General features: G+C 45.6%; 2 protein-coding genes across 5 annotated transcripts in view; both read right to left on the bottom strand.

The window, feature by feature from the left end:
* Positions 1-369: 369 nt before the first annotated feature.
* Positions 370-15,188, bottom strand: KIF3A (kinesin family member 3A). 3 transcript variants are annotated; one of them, XM_068698074.1, is made up of 19 exons: positions 15,060-15,188; positions 14,409-14,691; positions 12,965-13,109; positions 12,649-12,733; positions 12,052-12,157; positions 11,152-11,291; positions 10,561-10,758; positions 9,995-10,169; positions 8,844-8,945; positions 7,352-7,423; positions 5,558-5,566; positions 4,503-4,659; positions 3,620-3,800; positions 3,210-3,320; positions 2,370-2,495; positions 1,666-1,719; positions 1,471-1,539; positions 1,147-1,271; positions 370-637 (listed from the first exon to the last, which is right to left on the bottom strand). In XM_068698074.1, the coding sequence occupies exons 1-19, from the start codon at positions 15,063-15,065 to the stop codon at positions 589-591; spliced, it is 2,193 nt and encodes a 730-aa protein (XP_068554175.1). In that variant the 5' UTR covers positions 15,066-15,188; the 3' UTR covers positions 370-588. The 3 variants fall into 3 exon arrangements, with proteins under 3 accessions (XP_068554175.1, XP_068554172.1, XP_068554174.1); XM_068698071.1 differs by lacking the exons at positions 5,558-5,566; positions 7,352-7,423; XM_068698073.1 differs by lacking the exons at positions 5,558-5,566; positions 7,352-7,423; positions 15,060-15,188 and adding an exon at positions 14,050-14,117 and having other exon boundaries at positions 14,409-14,548.
* A 4,754-nt stretch (positions 15,189-19,942) lies between these two features.
* Positions 19,943-20,918, bottom strand: part of SEPTIN8 (septin 8) — a 36,024-nt gene continuing 35,048 nt past the window's right edge. For both annotated transcript variants that reach the window (XM_068698009.1, XM_068698007.1), the window contains one exon: positions 19,943-20,518. In XM_068698009.1, the coding sequence (XP_068554110.1) occupies positions 20,353-20,518 (166 nt within the window). In that variant the 3' untranslated portion in view covers positions 19,943-20,352. The remainder of the gene's footprint in view (positions 20,519-20,918) is intronic.

Raw genomic sequence — 20,918 nt, 5'->3', positions numbered from 1 at the left:
AACCCAGTTACTTTCTTTGCACAGCCAGGTTGCAAACGAAGAGGACTGTGTACTTCATACACAGTATGATCAGGTTAATAGACACAGTGAGGAATATTTAAATAAAAGGGTTAATGCTCTTAACTCAAAGGTTTGCAGCAACCACATTCAAACAGATCAGTGCAACAGAGGACAACAGTGAAAGCTGCCAGTTATGTGCAAAGCAGGACAATCAGATTTACCAGCATTAAATTTTAGGATTCCATCAACCATTTTGAGCTAATACGTCATCTAGCACTTAAAAACACATCTAGAACCCTTATTTTCTATACATTTCAACAAGGATTACCAGCAATAGTTTCCCTGCACAACACATTGTTTAACACAGAATTTCACAACCGTAATATATACCAGTTTAATATTATGTTAATATAACATACAGTATACAGGCAACTAAGGAAAAATACATTTATATATATCTTAAATAAAGCTCCATACCAGCAAGGTATGGATTTTATAGCCACTTCGAACTGTGCCATCTTGAATTGCATATTCTGGCCAAACCTTATACACTCACTGATTTTTACGGCAATTCTGAACACGTCACACCTACTGCAGCAGGGAGTCAATGACAGCTCCTGGCTTTGCAGAACGTTTTCTGTTTGGAGAGCAAAAAGGAAAGGAAAAATAACCACAGACATCATTATGCTGTCCAGGAAAGACAAGGACCAGCCACTTTTCAAGTCAAAACTACAGTGATAACTTTTCCACAAAGCATCTGTCAGAAAAAGATCAAGAACACCCTTGCTGAAGTCTCCCCCAGCAGTACATTACTTTCTGGTAATACCAGCACACACACTGTCAGTGTGTCACTTGTTAAACTAAAGCAGTAGACAGTAAAATAAAACAAGATGACAGAATAGGGGAATGTGACAAAAGGACACCAGAAAAGTCCCTACATAAATGTCTTTCTGGGCAAGATTTTACCACAGTAAGATTTCAGCTTGGTTCTGCCTCACTTGGCACTGGTAAATCTTACATAGTGCAGAATCTTAGCATTTTGTATTATAACAATAAGTCTTCAAACATTTGTCAAGTTTGCAGGCACAAACTTAAGCCTTCCCGTGTAAGTTTCCCATTACATACAGATATTCCAAAATTCTTCACCTTCTACCAGTCTTGGGCCTAGATCTTCCTTTTGAAGTCCTTGGCCTCTCCAGTTTCATCAGAGATTGCCTCAAGCTTTCTTCCGTGTAAGCTAAGTAAACATGGGAAAGATCCACCTCAAAGGGCTAAAGGGAAAGACAGCAAAACATCAGAACCTTTATGTGCTGATCAACTGCTCTATTTAAGACAAGAAAAAATTTTCAAATTAAAAAATGAAATATGATAATTGTCCCATAAATGTACACGCTGTGGTAAGCAAAGAATTTAGACCTAGCAGAATTTAGACCTAGTCAGTTCAACACATGCTTATGAGAAGCCACTCACATCTTTTTCCTTTTTGTCCAGGACAGGAGTCTGTTTCCTCATATTGTTTCCGGTATATGCAACACATTTCTTAAATAAAAGAAAGGTCTGTTAGTAAAATTGTTTGTGCACAGTAAAAACTACAGCTATATAAATTTATTTCTGGGCTCAGAAGCTTGTGCTAACGTTAGCTTGTACGTTAGTCAGCTAGCTTACCAGCTGCCATTCTCCAATGTCTTCATTCCAGTGAACATAGTTTTCGATCATTTCCTAGAAAGAAGTTATAGAAGTTGTGCAAGCCTGTACCAATGATCTACGCTCCAGATACATTTTCCAGAAGATGCATCCTGGAAAGCCTAGACAAGTTGCTTAAGAACAGCCTTGACCACTTCAAGTTGTTTATATTAGGACTGCCATACCATGATCAAAACCCCAATTCATGCTCTGAAGACTACAGAGGAAAAACATCACTCCCAAATTGCATACGTTAGAGTTCCCATTAAAATATGGATTTCCCACTCTATCAACACAACCAGGTTAGCAGTAAAAACACATTGTAATACAGAAAAGCAAAGATTAAGGAAAATACCTTTTCTATTTCCTATTAGTATGTGTCAGATTTAAACATGATTTTCTGGGCATTCGTGGGTGATACCAAAACAAGAATGAACCCAAGTGAAAGCTCTGAATTCTCTTATTACTTTGCATAAATATGCAATCACAGAATCACAGAATTACAGAACTGTAGTCCAGGAACTCATCTGTGCTACAGCTTGGCAGACAAGCATCAGTTGCCTATCATTTCCTCACAAAGGGAAGGGAAGCCAACTAATTCCATTTCTCAGTGGACCAAATATAGCTGGAGGGCTCAGTGAACACAGCACGCGCCTACATCAAGGGCTTAGGGTCTGCATCTTTACCTGGTAGTCCTGAGGAATGAAGTTGTCTATGATAAGCATCTGAAGACGAAGCTCCCTGCTCAGCTGTCGAATATTCTCTAATAAGCCTTCAATCTCTCTCTGATGCTCTTGTTGCAGATCTGCCATCTACAGACAAACAAGAAATTGAGGAGGGTCAGAGCTAGCGTAAGGTAACAGCCTAAAACAGTCTTCTGCCTGTATGAGGCTCCTGGGAAAGGAAGGCAAACTCTGGTTAGAAGTACTAGAATATTTGTCTCAAGAATAAACCCTCCAAACACATTCCAGCTCAGAGACAGCTGAAAACCACATAACCTTCCTGGTCTCAGAAACATGACACTGGCTTTCTGCCAGTCCAACCTTTGTACTAGCTAACAGCAAAGTGTGCAAACAAGTTACATCCCTGGCAAGATTCCAAGGAAAGTCCCTGATTGCAAAGACAGTGTGATTCTCATGAAACGGGGACTCTAGATAGCAGCCAAAGGACACACTGAATGAATGGGACTGAGGAAGATAGGATGAGGGTAACAGACAGGAAGGACAGAGAGTAAAGAGCAGTAAAGAGTAAAAACCAGCTATCTTTTATTCTCTTCCATAACAACCAGTACATCTCCTTGAAGTCCTGAGTATCTCAGAGCCTCATGCATACTCCAACTCAGCTTGACTTAAAGAAAAGTTCTACAATGCACTCCTGTGCAGCTCTTTTTAAATTACATGAACCAAGCAGACAAGCAAGAATATTTTAAACCTATGGCACTTTTTCCAGAGTTACAAAACTGATTGTAGCTACAAGCTATAGTCACTCCTGTCATCCACCACAAGCTGTGCACTTCAGACACTGACCTCTGATTTTGCAGCCATAAGCATGGTCCAAACTTTCTTCAGTTTTTTGGTTTTCCCCTGTGCTTCTTCCTGGAGGCTGGTGTACTTCTCCTCAATGTCCAAGCGTTCTTGCTGCATGCGAGATTTAGCAGACATTCACATATTAACATAATAAAAAATATTTGCAACAGTATGAACAGAAAGGGAAACTACTTGGACAAAAAGCATTTGCCAAGGGCACGGAGACCTGGCCTGGCCCGGCTGGCTCACACCCACGGTGATTACACTCCTCCAGGTAAGTGAGCACCACCAAAGTGGTTGGCTTCTGCTATGCCTCCAGAGCAGAGCCACATTTCATCCGTGTGCAAAGGCACAAACACCATGTGTCCTACTATAGCTGCTGTTTCCAAACACCTACGGGTATAACCCACCTCCTTCTCCTCAAGCTCCTTGCGAAGCTGTTCTGCTCTCTTCCTTCGTTCTTCCAACTCCATATTTGATTCTTCCAGAAGCTTTTCTTGTTCTTCTGCTTTTGCCAGCAAGTCCACTCCTCCTACAATCACCTTTTTCTCCAACGCAGACAGTTTCTCCAACAGGGTCTGGTGCTCTTGTCTAGAGAGACAGGTAGAGTGGAAAATCTCCTATCCTAAGGCACTCACAAGGCAGCCAGGCCGAGTTCGGTCCTACAGCCCAGACAGCATTCATAGGGCTGGAAAAACTTGTCTGGCTGCCAAGGGTTTACGTGGGGGTGAGGCAGTGCAAGTGAGAGCACTGATTTCCTTAACTCCAGCTCCCATCACTTTCATGCAGGCTAAACCAGCCCAGCAGACAGGTCTCTCCCGCTGTAGTCCCCCTCTCTCAGAGGGTGCAAAGCACTGGTGATAGCAGGCAACCCCAGCAGCTTTTCTCCTCCAGCACGGAGAAGAGTGTGCCCCTACACTCAGGGTGGCACGCTCACAGCACTGTGCTGCAGGAAACCTGGCTTGCTACATCCCTATTGCCCCTGACACAGCAGTAGTGCTGCTCTTCACTGGTTGCCAGTGTTTGGAGGATTTAAGTTTCTAGGCCATCTCAACTAGCTGAGGTTTTTTAAAAAAAAAATAGTAGAATAGAGTTCTCTTCTACCTGCTCTAATCTGGAAGCACAGAGGAAGCTCCTCTTTCATTCTGATAACAGCAAGAGCTGATGTTCAGTTTGACTAGCACCTCACCATGCATCTCCACATATCAATGACTGACTTGAAGATTAACAGAAGAAAAACCCATACCACAACAAAAAAATAAAATAAAAAAATACTTAGAGCATGACACTCACTGAGCTTTAAGCAAATCTTTTTCTCTCTTCTCCAGTTCAGCTCTGGCTTTATTTCTTTCTTCTTCTTCCATATCAAGCTTAGTTTCAAGAGCTTTTCTCTCCTCTTCAATCTTTGCTTGCATCTCTACCATCTTATCAGGGGAAACTTTCTTTTTGCCTTTCAAAGAGATAGGGGAAAAAAATTATTTCACAGATAAAAATACTGCCTCTGTATCACAGCACTTTTTTTTTTTAAGTTCAGATTCAGTAATTGTATTTAACAAGCATTAATTTCATGCCAAAACTCAAGGGCTCCAAGCTGGGCACAACTCAGTCTTTCAAGTTGCATTTTAATGCTGCTGACTTGCCTCCAGTTCCTGCAATGAAGAAGCTCTACAGGACTAATACAAGAACATAATGCCCTGAAACAGAAACCATACAAAGACCACTTGTGGAGAAGGAATACTGCCTAAGGGGAAGCCCAAGCTCAGGTATTTTAACTAGGTTGATTAGGCCAACCAATAGAAAACAGAAGATTGCCATGGCCCACAACTCATTGGGCTACCAAGACCTACATATTCACATTCCAAATTAGCACGTCCTCCCACCCCCTTGCTTGTTGTACTCTAAGGGGTTATCTATAGCAAAGTCAGCAAGTAGGTGTTTTAAGAACATGTTACAGTGAAAATACAGAAACTAGGGAAATTCAAAACAACCCCATGCAAACAGGCAGAGGAAAACATCTGGGTGATATTCAATCTATGAAACAGCGACTACCCACAGATTGGAAGGTCACAGCAAATATCAGTGCTTATTATCTGTGTCTTTAAAGTCTGAAAAGTCTGAAAGCAAACCAGGTACGTTTCATGTGTTAAAAAGGACACAGCCAGAGCAACTCAGTGAACCTAGTGGCCCGATCATATAAAGCAGTGAGCAAGATAGATGCTTTTTACATGTTAGTACACAGGCCTGTTTGTTCTCAGTTTTGGAGAAAAGAGTGAAATAGACTGAGTTGCAGGACACTTTAACAAGCTCTGCAATTGTATTATAAGGAGGTGGAAATCGATTACACCAACCTGCTTGATCTTGCATTAAGAGGAAGTAGAAAGCAAATCGCAGAGAGGCAGCATATGCATAAAAAGGAGGAAAGAAAATATATTATTGCTTGATCATTTTGGACAAAGTTCATCAACATCAGAACAAGCATTAATTTTACATGCATGTCTCCAGACTAGAAAACTGAATAATCACTAAGAAATAAAACTCCATTAGAGCAAATATTAATGCATCATGATTTTGTGCTAAAGCATAGGATGTTTCTGTACTTAAAAGGGCTCGGCATATCCAGGATAGTCTTCAGCTCACTCCTGCATTCTTCTGCCCATTCAGTGCAATGCAGAATTTGAGTGTAACATGAGCCTGCCGCAAAGATCATGCCCTAAGAAACAGAGTATGGATTTCTTCTTAAGAGGCTTAGCATTTTTTTCCCTTCCTGAAGCCAGCCAATTCTGTTAAATTACCTGCGAAATCTTAGCATACAGAAGACTTGTTCTAAGTTTTAACCAAGTTTTCAAGCCAATTCTTTGCAAGATACATGACAATTGCACATAGGGTATTAGTAGGTTAATTTGCAGTAACTGATGCTTCCATAGAGGTATAGAGCCAGTTTGGGTTATTAAAGCGAGTGCAGTAAGAGGCAGGATAGGGAAAGGGCAATGAAAGGCACCACATGCAAAAGGGCCACACGTGAGGACAGTTAATATCCCAAACCACACTCATCCTGTTCACCAAAAGCCCAATGCAGCTTCTACAAGAGAGCTGCCTCCAGCCTTGCAGGAGATGGGCTGGTCCAGCCAGTGCCACAGCAGCGATTTGCTATTAACTGTCCTCAGCCAAACAAAATATTCAGGTCTTCAGCAAGCTTTAAAGAGCAAATTTGAAGCGAGCAGATTTCCAAGCCTATCACAGTATTACCCAAAGGTCACCCTTAGGCTGTGAGCTGCCTTCTGCTACCACACTTTCTCTGAGCTGACACTTTCCTCTACCACAACTAGTGTAAGCTACTGAGGTTTACAGCAAGACCTCCCCGACTCTCCACACACGGAGAAGAGTGGACTACATCTATACAGGATAACCACCGTGGGTAAAGTCCCTACAAGTCAAGGCCTGAGATTTGCATTTTATTTTTGGTTAAAAGTCATCACTAACATTGTAGGAATTTAAAGGGACAGGTTCTTCTCTCTGATCAGGAACAGCCCACACTTTTCCTTACTGCTAAACCAAAATCCAGATCCCTTGTTGTTCCTCTGAACTTCCTCTAAAAACTTAATGTCATGGGGCAGTCTGGAAAAAAAAAAAATCAGCAAACACTGCCCAGTTTTGTTTGTTTGGAAGGGTCTGCCAAAACAAAGCCACTCAAAGCATTATGAAGTTTCCCTTGCAAGTATAAAAATAGTGTAGCTGAACTGCTGACTGTTCATTCATTCTCTCCAAATCCAATTTTGAGAAGGCAGAGTCCAATATAACATAGCGCCTACCAAAAAAAGTTGCTGAGACTTTCTGACATTTTAGAGGGAGTATTTAAAATACAGAAGTTGCAAACACTTCTCCTATTATTTCCCAATTGCCTTTAAAACCTGTTCAAACAGCATACTAAATTGCTTTCTGTTCTCTCACATCTGGCTAACAACGTGCACATTGAACCACTGTTGCAAGCATGAAAGCAGCAAAGGAAAGGCATGCTTTATCCACGTTAAGTTCAGGTTTATCTTTCCAACAGACAAAGCAGGGAAGAGTGCGGCATTGCAAAAATGGAGTGCACAGATTATGGAAAGGCCAAAGCTTAAAGAGACTTAAGAGCTCCCACTCACTAGTGAAGGACTTATCCAGAGGTTTCTCTATGACAGAGCATGTGGAGTCTGAACTACTGCTGCTGCTACTGCCTGGAAAACAGAAGCGAGTCCCACAGAAAAACCCAGAGAGGAAGAAACATGCAGATGGGAAGTTAGTTCCAAGGAAAAGACACCCAGAAGGGCCAGCAAATTAGTTCAGAAAGGCACAAGTTCCCATTAGGAAGCATTTGCTAGGATCCCTCCCAGACAGCCTGCAAAGCCACCACTTCCCAGCACAGAAGGCATGCTCACAAGGACAGTTCAGTTAAACCCACCTTAACCAGCCTACAGCTTAAAAACCACATGCCAAGGCTGCTTCCATTTCAAGCAACAACACAGAAAACCAGATCCCAGTGAAGGTGGCTGTGGATATCTGCAGTAGCAGAGGATTCAGTGACCATGAGTCCTTTCCAGTCTTATGCATGTAGCAATGTACACTGCTCCCTCTGGAAGGCAGACCCCGCTTAAACAGGGACAGTTACTGTGCACACTCCTGCCGAGCAGCACCCGTACTTAGGGAACTAGAGTAGCTCATTTGGAAGCTAAGTTAAGTCACAGCTATTTGCCCTCTATTCCTTTCAAGCAGCATTTTGAAGATGGCTTCCTCTGGTGGGAGCTTTGGGCAGAACGTGTTTCTTGATGAAGACGTTGGTCAACCTTTTTGATTCTAGAAAGTACCAACAGGGGAAAACGAAGGAAGAGTTGCATTACAACCAACACTCAAGGCTTGACAGATGTCATTTACGACTCTGCTCGTACAGGTACCAGATCTGGAAGCCACAGCTTCCCACAGTACACCATAACCTGCAGTTCTAGGTTCAGCAGCATCTTCTGGGATTAATACTACACAGTAGTTTAATACTAGTGTAGGATAAAGGAGACTTTACCATGGGATTTCCAGAGTGCTCCCAAACAAGGGGTGTGCAGCAGCTCCCATTCAACTTTTCAGCTAGCACACAGACAACCAAAGGTCAAGTTCTTCCTCTATCAACACAAAATAGGACACTAGAGTGAAGTCAGTTACTGAACATCCATAAGACAGATGAATCCTTTGCCTAAGCCACAGCCAAAATATCCCTCTAACCATTTCTATGGCTATAAAAAAATACATCTGCCTATCGCTGATCTCTGGCATCTTCCTCCTCCCACCTCTGTGGGCAGGGGAAGTTCCACAGTACCAGTCACAAGCCATACACAGCCACCTTGCGGCAGCCAGGGAGCCACCGCGTAAGAGGACGTTACCGCAAGCACAACTACCCAAGTGGAAGCAGATACCACAGAGGATGGGAGCTGTCCATCTGCAGAGACAGCACCAAATAGCTTCGTTTCTAGAAGAGGCATGATAATTGCAGCGGCAGTAGGGCAGCCCTACAACCCCACTTCTCCCTGCCTGACTCTTGCTACAGTTTCTGACACCAGCAGCAGGACAGGAGGAAGCTGGTGGCACTGACACGATTCTCTGCTGCCTTACCCCGTCGTTTCTTCCGCTTCTCTCCGTCCTCTCCGATCTCCCCATCATCATCTTCATCCTCTTCTTCAGAAGAGCTCGTCTCAGAACCAGATATCTCTTCCCCTAGAAGGGAAAAGGATTGTTTCTGATGCACTTCCCTTCACCTTGTATCACCTTGTTATTGTGACAGTGGCATTTGCCTGAAAGCAGTGAGCAGATAGGTTGTGATGGCTTTGGGAAATTAAGGAAGGTTAATATGGGCTGTGAAGTCAGTGTGAACACTTCAGGAGGTGTTTTTCACTGGAAACAAAGCATCCATGGACTGCTGAAGGGTAAAGCTACTGAATTTTCCTGGAACTGAAAGTATTTGGAGATTTCTCTATTGAGATAGAAATCCAGTGATGTTAGCAAACAAAGCCACTTCTCTACAGCTTAGAATCTACAAACTTCAGAAGCCACCCTCCGCCCACTAGGGATGAAACAGCTGCATCCAGCTCCCAATCCCTGAAGAAAGTGTTCCTGACATTTCCTGCTTCTCCTGAATGGGAGAGGCTCCAAGCAGCAAGCCTTATTGGAGCTACTGCTACTGTATTCCATGCTGTAAACATCACTCCGGAGAGAGATGTCAAGCCAAGGTCACTGCTCAGGAAGTATTCCTCTGCCAGAGTTTTTGAATATTGGTGGATTAATAACTGTCACAAACTCATACATTTCCAGGGCTTTAGGAAGCTTCTTGTTTCCTCTATGTCCTGTCTGATGGTCACTCTAGCCACACAAATTTACTTCATCTTTCCACTGAAAATTTTTCTCCCCGCTTGAGGATGGATGCATTTACCTTTTGTTACTGCACAGTTTAAATCCCTACCCCACACCCAATCGTACCTAGACCCCTGCTTGCTCACCAGGAGCACACACAACTCAGCCCAGAGCCATCACTTTATGCTAGTGGCAAGTGCCACCTAGTGGGCAAAGCCAGGTCCCCTCAGCAGGAGGGCCCTGCTGCCCTTACCTGAGGACACCTCTTCTGGAACGGAACAGGATAATCAAAACCAGAACGCTGACCCGCAAACAGCAGCTGTACTCACGTGATATTTTCAAATAGGGAAGAATTTTCACACTCAGACAGGGTGAGCATTTGTCTAGACAAACACCATCAGGCAGGGGAATCTCACCTTCTTCCAGTTTTTTCTTAAGCTCTTCAATTTCTTTTTGAAACTGACGCAGCAAAGCATCCTTGGGGTCTTCGTTAATCCTGGCCTTGTTCTTAATATTCTTGGCTCGGTTTGCGTACCTGAGAGTGCTGATAGTCTCATCATAGTTGTAGTCTGCTGGGCCAATGTTTGCACACTGTGACACACAGAAGAGCAAGTTACTAGATGGTCAAGTGTTAGAGTCCAGAATAAGTGATTTCACAGGGATCCATCCCCAGCTGCACCAGTATCACACTGCCACTCCCCTTCCCAAGCTTTCCTGCTGCTTCCACACTAAGGCTGCTTTTGGCTACCTAAGCACGACTTCTATTTGATTTTATGCACACGTGCTTATGTACACTGCGTTCAGATCCCTGTCTGTGCAGAGACTAAGAGAAGAGATAGCAAAAGCACATAAAAGGTTCTCAACTGCAAATAGCTCTGGAAGAAACAAGTAAATGCCAGGCTGTTCTTCTGGCAAAGTCATTATGCTGTCTCTGCAGGAACAGATCAATAGCTGGCACCGGTAGGAGCATCTCTCAGCTTACCATCATGGTTTTGGAGTTGCCCCCCAGGGAATCCTGAAGGAGCCGTGTAAGCTTGGAGTTACGGTAGGGCACATGAGTGCTCTTGCCATCCACCAGTGCTGAGATGACGTTGCCCAGTGTGGAAAGAGAAAGGTTGATCTTTGTAGCTTCTTTCAGTCGCTGCCCCGTTGCTCCAGTTTTTGCCTGTCTTTCCGAGCCCTGGAAAGGAAACAGGAATCAAGAATTGCAACAAAGTCTCTGATATATCTCCTCCCTCCAAATAGGGTCATCTACCCCTGAAGTATAGCTAGCAGCCATGTCACTGAACACCTCATCATTATTAGAGAACCTGGGCATGTACCTCAGTCGTGGTTAACGAGACTAGTCAAACAGGTCTTAACTGAAGCTTTCAATGCCAGAAAATTCTGGATTGCTCAGAGTAATCACACAATGACCGAGGTTGGAAGGGACCTCAGAAGATCTAGTCCAACCCCTCTGCCAAGCAGGATCAAACAGCCAATTGTCCAGACTTCTGTTCTAAGCCTTTAACAGCGCATAACCGAGCAGCCATGCCCACCAGGTTTTATGGCAGACCTCGCTGATCCTACTTACAGCAAGATCGACCAGGTGCAGCTTGCCCATGCGCACATGCATGTTTCCATCAACCCCCTTCTCGCTGCACTCGATGGTGATGGTGAAGATGGCGTGCGAACGGGAACTGTGCTCATTCATGTTTGTGGCACCAACGGAACCTTTTAATTGAGAAAAAGGTTAATGAATCACAGTCCTCTAACATCCTTCCCGCTCTCAAAGGAGCTTTATCCCCACCTCTTTACTCAACCCTGTTTTTCAGAAGATGGGAGAAGGATGCTCTGACTCAGCAAACTGTGTTCTGAGGCACTGAAGTCACAGGATATCTCCAATCTAGACCAGAAGCGTTGCTACGTTCTGTGGCTAAGCTGACTGCATGATCCCATCCCAAGAGCAGCAGCAGTTCTCATTTGTTTCCTTTTAAAAGCTACAGAGATCACTAGCCTAATGCCTTCACTGCTGATCCCTGTAAATAGCTTTATTTTAAGAAATAAGGGCATGGCAATCCATGCCAAAAGCAATAGTAAATCAGAATTTTAGCTCATAAAAGGATCTGGGCTTAACTAGGAGATCTTCCAGAAAGCATATACCACCTTCTGTTCACAGCACAGAACTAGCTGTTGCTCAGCCTTGTCAGAACAGAGGAGGGAAAGAACCATGACACGCTAGTACCCCTGACAATGCTGACTGCTGTCACTGCATCCTCCTCTTCACCGTTCCTCCAACAGAGGAGGCATGGCCTTCTTTACCTGCCCCTGCACAGAAGGGCATTGGGAGGGGAGATCCTTTTGCACTGTGCTCAGCTGAAGGAGCTTTCCAGCTTTAGGACTCAGAGCAACACTTCTTACTGCAGTCTCACAATCAGACCCTCGCTCTGCCTGCCAGCAGAGCTGTAAACCTGCCCACTGCGAGACTACGTACGGTTCTTGTGGCCCAGAGTCATGATCCTGTCCATATCATCTGCATTGTTTACGACATAAGCTGAAAGGTCTTTGATATAAACTCCCACATCAGGTCTCTCTTTAACCTAAGAGAGAAACAGTTTAGACAGAGCATCCTCAGAAGATCCCTGACGGCAATTTTCACTGGCACTGTATCACTACAGTGATTTCCTCCCCCAGGTTCTATTTTGCACAGAAAACACTCCTCCGCTCTGAAAGCGAATGGCTAAGGAACTGAGACTCATGCAGGACAACACTCCACTGGTTTTCCCTAACAGCAAATACAGGCTTCAAGTCCCAGTCACTAACTCCTAGCAAAACTACCAGGGGGCCTTTAGGATAGCATTGCATGCACAAAACTGACTCAGCTGAAAGCCGGTTTCTCACTGTACATCTGAGCAAACAGAAAAGAATCAGAGAAATCAGCAGAGATACCCAGCTGCTACTGCATCTCAGAGGAAACGGGACACGTGCCAAGGAACCCAGCCTCCCACTTCCCTTCAAACGCTCTCTGGTCTTTAAAATATTTATTTCACAGCAGTGAGCAATATCATCAGATTCAGAACAGGCAGCTCACCTCCAACCTCTGCGTCTGGTCTTTTCCTAGCAGGTCCCGCACTTCTTCATTGTAAATTTCCAGGTAAGACACACGAACTAAAAACCTGAAGACAAACAGTTGGGTTGCTTTCTTAGTAAGATATTTGTTGAGGTCAGGCAATCACAGACAAAGAGAAAGCAGCAATCTACAAATACAATCCTGCAGCCCAGTCAAGAACTGCCTAAGGAGGAGCCTTTCAGCTGAAGCCAGAGATACGGTTTCAGTTGCCATTGTTGAGGTCTGGCTTTTTCTACAGATAGACACACAAGACAGAAACAGTAAAGAGAAGCCGTACCTTGTATCCCCCTCAGCTTTGGCAATGTGACCAAATATATGTGCAAAGGAATTCGGAATGATGCCTCTAAGCTCAGGAACTGCTCTGACCCCTTCCATGGTAAAAGTCTTGCCTGTTCCAGTTTGCCCATACGCAAAAATAGTGCCTAAAGAATAAGAAAATATAATTAGGAATCTGCTAGCTGCATTTTTACCTCATTAATTCTTAGCCCAATAGCTGTAAGCGTATCTTATTTTTATGGAGTTGAAACTTTCCACCCTCTCCAGCAGATACTGTACAAAGATAGGAGAAAAAGAAACATTGTACAACAACGGGAAACAGGTCAGAGCCACTGCTTTATCCAGCCTGCAAAATATTTAAGAGAAAGTCAGCTTGTTTTAACCATACAGAATGATTAAAGAATGGAATGCTAGTACGCTTAGGGCTCACGCATAATTAATACAGGCCCAATTAATAACACTGTCAATTAGAGGCAGGTTATATACCAGGTGTAAAACCAACTATTGCTAGCACTCTAAGTCACAGCAGAAACAATGTGAGACTCCTGCACCACAGGCCACAGAACCAGCCTGATTCTGAACCTGCGGACACAGCTTCAGTTAGAACTAGATAATCAGCCCACATAGGAAGCCATCAGAAAGTTCACCGTGACCCAGCTCAGACACTCCAGAAATACACTGGTTAATTGGTTTTGCCCCAACACTGCTGAAAACCCAAATGAGGCTTCCATTTTCATTGGCATTACGGTTTGGAGAAATGCAATTTTAACCAGCTGAAACTGGGTGTGTTAGCACGAGAGTTTATTAGGTATTTGCAAACCTTTAAAAACTTTACAGGCTGTTGTTGCTCATAGCACACTTATGGAAAGCAGTAATTTGTTTCCTTGCTAACGTCTCCTTTCCTTAACGCAGCGTATTTGCATGCATAACACACACACAAACCACGGTTGTACCCTTTCCAGCTGTAGGAAGCAGCAGATTATCTGCCGGGCCACGCAGATGTGCTTAACTAGTCATCTTAGTCTAAAACAGCAAATTTTAGAGGAGAAAATGCAGCACTTATATGCACAAGCCTGGTATGCATACCTAGTTACTGCAGGACCACGGCGGCTGCTGGGTTACTGAAACTGTACAGTGAAGAGTCGCTGAGAATTCTGATAACGAAACAAAGCGTTTATCTTTGTAAACAGAAGATGGAGAATGAAAACACAACAGCTCACCGACCTCAGCTGGCATTGCTCAGCACTGATCTCCCCCTGTTTACAGTCAGCATCTACAATCACTGCGGGCGCTCAGCACGGTGAGCGCCTTCTGGGTATTTTAAGTGAGGTCAGGACACAGACAGCTACAGCCCTCGCCAGGGAGGCTCCCAGTAGGACCAACAGCATCGCTAAAAGTGCAGGCAGCACAAAACGGGGTACACAGACTTGAAACAAGGCACTCACCATTGTATCCTTCCAAGACGGAGTCAATAATCGGCCTTGCAGTTAGGTTGTAGACATCCAGCTGCTTGCTCTCTGGCCCAAACACCGTGTCAAACGTGAAGGTTTTGGGCGGCTCATTGGACGAGTCTGTTTTGTGAACCGTTATCGTCCCCCTCATCTCGTCCACGCTGACTGCCATCTTGTAGCCCGTCGCCTTCTCTCGCTCGTTGAGGGGCCGGCAGCGGACAACCACCTTGACATTGTCGCAGCTCTCCGGCCTGTCCAGCTTCTCGGCCTTGTTGATCTGCGTTGGAAACCACACAGAGACAGCCCCGGGCTGCGGCGTTACCTCGGACACCGCTGCGGCGTTACCCCTGACCCGGGGGGGGGTTTATAACAAGGGCGGGGAGCACCCCGCACGCTTCACCGCCCTCCTGACTACAGGCACCGAGCAACCCTCAGGAATTTCACCGCCACCAGGCCGCGGCCCCGGGCCCTGCCTGACGGGAGCGGCCCCGCGCCGTGAGGGGCCCCCCTCAGCCCCGCGGCCTGGCCCTGTCCCGCGCCCCGCCGCCACCCTCAGCCTCCCGGTGATGGAACCGGCCCCAACCGGGCCACCCCCGCCCCATCCCCGCCCCCCAGCCCCGCTCGCAGCCCCCCGGCCCCGCTCACCGGCATGGCGGCGGCTGCCGGTGAGGGAGCGGCGCGGGGCCGCAGCGCGGAACAATAACAGCACCGCGCCTGCGCCCGCCCCCCGCCCGCCCGGCCGGCGGCCAATCCCCGCGCGCTGCGGAGCCCTCTCAGCCAATGGCTGCCGAGGTAAGGCGGGGAGAGTCCCGCCCCTCCCCGCCCCGCAGCCAATCGGAAGGGCGGGCGGGCGCGTTGCCATGGCAACCGCGGGGCCTAGGCCGGAGCGAGGCGCGGCCTACTCCCGGCTCCGCCTCAGGGCCCGGTGGGGCCGGGCCGGGGCCGCGCGCAGCCGCCGAGCCCGGGGGCGGTGCGGGGCGGAGCGGCCCCGCCCGGTGCCCGGGGCCCGGCCGAGCCCCGCGGAGCCCCGCGGAGCTGCTGGGGCGGCGGCGGGGCCCCGCGGGCGGCCCCATGCCCCGCCGCGCACGGAGCCCCCCCACCCCCGCGGCGCGGCCCAGCCGGGCGGGTAAGGAGGGCGGCGGGGGCCGCGCTGCCTCAGCGGGGGGTGGGGGCGCTGGGAGGGCGGGGCGGGCTCCGGGGCGTTCCTGACAGAGCGGGGAGCTCCACGGAACTCCAGGGATAACGAGAAATTATCGGAGAAATTATCGGAGCAATATCAGCCCGAAGGTCCCCCAAGCGCTGCTGTGGGAGCCCTCCTCCGCCGCTCTGCTTGCAGAGAGCAGCAGAAATCGCAGACCTACCAACGTCTTTTTTTGTTGTTTCCCCCCTTTTTTTTTCCCTGTTTAAAACTGGGATATGAGGTAGGCATTAAAATGCTGTTTCAGGCTGAGACAACCTCACTGTTTGTCTTTTAAATAGTAGTTTTCTGCACATTTATTACGCGTAAGTACATACACAGGCTGGAGAGTGGTGTGCCCAAAGCTGCTGTGTGTCTTCAGCTCTAACAGAGAAAGATTAGATTGCTTTTAAACTGTTAATTGGGAAATAAAAAAAAATAATCTCTGAAGAACAATCATCTCGGATGCTTTTTTTGGAAACAATAGGCCTCTGTTTGCCAGAAACTCGGGATCTGCAGCTAACAGGTTGCAACTTAACTCTGCAAAGGGAGAGCTGTACGGGGCAGTGAGCGCAGCAATACGTACTGCTCGTTCCGGGGTGGCTCAAGGGAGCTTTTACAGAGCACGAGAGTCAGAAAGCGAGCCTGCAGTGTTTAGCTGTCTGACACGTTTTCTTCCATCATCAGCTTCCCCCTGGGAAAATGCGTGCCAGAACTGTTCTTTGCTTATCAGCAAACAAAGAAGTTGTACGGCTGCTCCTGTCTCATTCTCAGCACTGGACGAGCATCTTGAGAGGAAATCACCTATCACAAGGAGCTGGGATATCTCTTTATAATCCTTCTCTTGGTTTTGACAGCGGCTCCCGCCTGGGAAACTGGCTCAAAGAGTTGCTATGAAGTGCCCTGGACCTCCAGAGAGCTCAAGACTTGCCTGCTTCCTGGAAAGTGCCTTAGCCAGAGAGACTAGGATTTGGAAAGTGCCGGTTTTCCACCACCTCACCCTGAAGGTATTCTCTCATGACCTTGATCTCTGTGATCCCAAGGCTGAGCAAATTCAAGGGCTGTTAAAAAAACTGTAAATCAGAGCCTGCCCTTGACTCATGCCTTTCTCCCCGTTGAGGGTGTTTGAACGCAAGCTGTGCTGCAGCAGGGGCTTCAGCGTTCTCTGGAGAGGGAAATAATGAGCACACTCAGCACCTTATTCATCAGAGCTGGGCTTGGAGGTTCAGAAGAGTTGTGCAAGGGCAGAGCTGTGTGCTGCCCCATCCAGCCCTCCAGTAAAATTCCAGTACAAAGTGCCTGGAAGTGCAGCTAGAGCCTGGCTGGCTGGGCAAGGTGGAGCAGTGCTTTAAATTGCACCAGCGTTTGCCCTTTCCCTTGCTCTGCAGACACAGAGGGCAACTTTCTTCATTTCAAGCCTGGAGACATCTGAAATGTTAATTAGGGCGCTTAGAATGATTCGAGTCTTCCTTTGGAGATATGTTAACAAAATCATCAAAGCACTAACTGCCTTTTTTATTTCTAACTTTTTCTTCCCCTCAGGGTACAGATATCTCTCCGTCATGTTACGAGAAAACAGTTCTCTGGATTGCAGAAATCAGCTCGCAGTTCCAGTTCTACCCTGAAACATTCGCCTTAGCTATCAGCATCCTTAACCGGTTACTGGCATCAGTAAAGGTAGAGACTCTGTCAGCTTTTTGTCTGGTTAGGTTGCTGATTGCAGATGTAGGGAGTGCTGTGTTTGGCAGCAGATTTAGGGAGCAGTCAGGGTTTTCAGGGGGATGCTTTTAGGCATATGTACAAACACGAGTGTTTGCCGAGGTTCTGCTGATTCACAGTCCTCAGTAGAAGATTGTGTGCCCTGCAGTCCAAATGCTGCCGTAAGTGTAAAGAACTCAGGTATCATGAATTGACTCTGCTAAACACAAAACATTTGCATTATCACTTTTAGTGTTTTGAACTCACTACTTTTAACCAACTCTGGGGCCAACTTTTTCCACAGTTCAAGCAACAGCAAAGTTAGGAGTTGAACTGACCCTTGCAGCTCTTAGTTCTGGTCAGATCTATACTGGCACGTGACACAAGCATATGAATATCTTTGTTAAGAGGAGGAGCACTGCACTGTAAACACTGTTGCATAGCATCATCTAAAACCGTGGGATACGTGCATAAAAATGGCACCACGAAGAGGATTTTTGTTTCGCTTTGGATTTCCTTGATCTATTTTTGGCTTCAAATGAATGTTACTGCAGCTAAACTAATTCAGAAACAGCTGTAACTTAAATGACAATTTGAAGCTTGTGCGTCTGTAGTTGAATGACAATTATTCCTCCCAAGACTGTTATCTCTTTACCCAGTGTTTTCTTTTTCTTCCTTCAGGCCCAATTAAAATATCTTCAGTGCATAGCAATTTCCTGCCTTGTCCTTGCAGCAAAAACCAATGAAGAAGATGAGGTCTGTATGTTTATAATTTTAAATACTCTAAACTCATCTCTTTTGTTCAAGTTATTTGCATTTCCAGGTCTTTTGACGACTTAGACGTAACGAGGAAGTCTGAGTTTGTTTACCCTGAGTAGGCATTAAGGGGTGGCAGTAACATTTTCAGTCCTTTTTCACCAGCGCGTGGAAGAGTTGTGACCTTTATGGATGAAGGGCTTGTATTTGCTTATGTAATGGATGCATTTCCCTCCTGCACTTAAATTTCTCCTCTCCTCATCAGACTCCACAGCTTGCAGTAAAACTTGGTCTGGGGGGACAGTCGAGACATACGTGTTCATGCACAGCTCTGTGTGCACAACATCAAAGTGCTGTAATTCTCCTGTGATAGGTCCTGGGAGGGTAGGGTAGGCGAGACAGAGCAGGGGTTCTTCAGAGGAAGTTTAAAATGGATGAGTTTGCTTGGAGTCAAAACTAGGTACTGAACGTGGTGAGGAAATGACTCAGGTCTGCACTTCATGGTGAGCACAAAAAATCAGCAAATACCCATGGAAGTGTGAGCTTACAAGGGATAATCACCCAGTGCATCTAGCTAAAATCTCTCATGGCAGAAACAGACTGATAGGCTTCTTCAGACAATTACAAACATGAACCAAACAGACCTTGAACAGCATTTCAGAGTATTTCTCCTCTTCCCTTCATTCTGTTTCGCAAAAGAACAGAAAACCTAGGCACTGGAGTCAGATGCGCTTCTCCTCAAATATCCTCTGCTGTAGCAAAATGCTCATCGTAGCCTTTCTAAGATGTATCGTGGCGAGGTTATTCTTTTCCCCTCAGCTAAAAAGGAGAAGCTGAGTCAATGACCACAGGAAACCAGACAACTACAAAAGGCTCTGTAAAACAGGAAGCCTCCTCCTAGATTGTCAGGGGAGCAAAGCTAACGAGACCGGTCCTCATTTATTGTGAGATACCTCAGGAGAGTGCTCTCCTGAACGAGGGGTCTGCGTAGCACTTTGGGACGGGTACAGAGTTGTTAGAGCCCTTCACAACACAGAGAAATGCACACAGCACTGTGTAGGAAGGTGCCTTCTTTATTTTTATTTTTTTTACAGGTAATACCATCGGTGAAGATGCTCGCAGTGCAGAGTGGTTGTAAACGCTCTCCAGCTGAGATCTTGAGAATGGAAAGAATTATACTAGATAAGCTTCACTGGGATCTTTACACGGCAACACCAATGGATTTCTTAAACATTGTAAGCACTAAGTTTTACTTTTTTTTGTTTTGTTTAAAGAAACAGCTTATCAAATAATACTAGAAAACACGGATGCACGCACATACACACCCACACATCCTTCCCACGACGCTTTGCAAACTGCCAACTCAGCTACCTGCAAGCCTTTTGACAAATGCTACAAGGATTTATTATTTTTTTAAATTAACTGCTATTTAAAACCTCTCATTTTGCTCAGAAAATTTACTCCCATCTTTAAAGGACAACTAAAATGGACATTAAAAAGATTCTCATAAAGCACAACTATATGCCGTTTTTATTTTTTTTTAAATACACACTGCAAAAATATTTCTAACTATTTCCGTTCTATTAATACTGTACATAGAAAGCTGTCAGTTTTGCTACATTTCACACACAGGTTTTTCTTAAACCATTTCCCTTTTCATCCCACTGATAACTCACCCTTGTTTTACGCAATTACACCACCCCAATCTGGCACTTAGTTCACATTGCAGTTACTAAATATTTGATAGAAACGATTAAACTTTGTCTTCAAGAAACGATCATGTGCTAGTAAGGCAAAAATCATGTCATACAAACATCCTGGATCCCTTTTATAAGGTTATGTGCAAATATTAAGCCATCTTAGGCTGCTGATTGTAAAAACTGCCTTTCTTAGGTGCTTGTTTCCTCAGTAAATTCAGAGTACATTGTTTGTTATTGGTTTTACTCTACTCATATCTGCTGGTCTGAACTGAATCTCCAAGATAGCAATCTGGATAACATAGAAACTTCAGAAATTGTTAGGAAACACAGACCTTTTACATTCATTATAAGCTCAAAAACAGTTCAGTGGTTGGCAAGTACAAACACAAAACACAAAAAAAAAACCAAACGGGTGGGGATGGGGGGAAACCCTCTTGGATTCCTGATACGAGATGAAATTAGTCTGTACGTTTGGTCGGTAACATACGAAAACATACAAAGTTCACTGACCTCTGCTTTTTTTTTTATATATATATATATATTTTTCTTCTCTCCAGTTCCATGCCATGGTGATGTCCAACTGGCCCCATCTACTAAATGGGCAGCCTCAGACGAATCCTTCCCGCCACGTTGCATTCTTGACCAAACAGCTACAGCACTGTATGGCGTGCCACCAACTAGTGCAGTTTAAGGGCTCCACATTGGCCTTGGTGATCATCACCTTAGAGCTGGAGAGGCTGACTCCTGACTGGTTTCCTGTTATTACTGATCTGCTAAAGAAAGCACAGGTAGGAATCAAAATGGCCTTTGGTTGCAACTCTCAATGCCAGGCCACCAATAAATAAATAAATAAATAAAGTGCAGGCGTATTTACAACCCACATTGCACTGCAGCAGATTTCTGAGAAGCCTGTGTCCGTGTTCTGGCTTTGCTAGTGCCAACAGAAGAAGGTTAAGGGCTGGGGCCTTCCCTTTGGCAGGGAGAGGAGGTTTCCAAAAGAGCTTGGCCCCAGATAGCTCCCTGCCTCCTGGCCAAGGAGATTCTCCCATCCTGGGAGGGGCTGAAAGCTCCTACAAAGCTTTTGCCCATGTGCTGTGTCCTCAGCTTCCCACTGAAGATGGTGAGAACTTCTAAAAGCAGTTACCTTGCTTTTAAAATCTAACCAATGTAGCT

Source organism: Anas acuta, chromosome 14 (assembly GCF_963932015.1).
Source record: "Anas acuta chromosome 14, bAnaAcu1.1, whole genome shotgun sequence".
NCBI lineage: Eukaryota > Metazoa > Chordata > Aves > Anseriformes > Anatidae > Anas > Anas acuta.
This window is presented reverse-complemented; position numbering and strand designations above follow the sequence as displayed.

Coding starts and splice junctions, on each gene's coding strand:
- KIF3A (XM_068698074.1), bottom strand. Junction 10,759..11,151: donor TGCACCTGGTCGATCTTGCT/GTAAGTAGGATC, acceptor TTTCCTTTCCAG/GGCTCGGAAAGACAGGCAAA. Junction 7,424..8,843: donor GAAGCGGAAGAAACGACGGG/GTAAGGCAGCAG, acceptor TCTGTTTTCCAG/GCAGTAGCAGCAGCAGTAGT.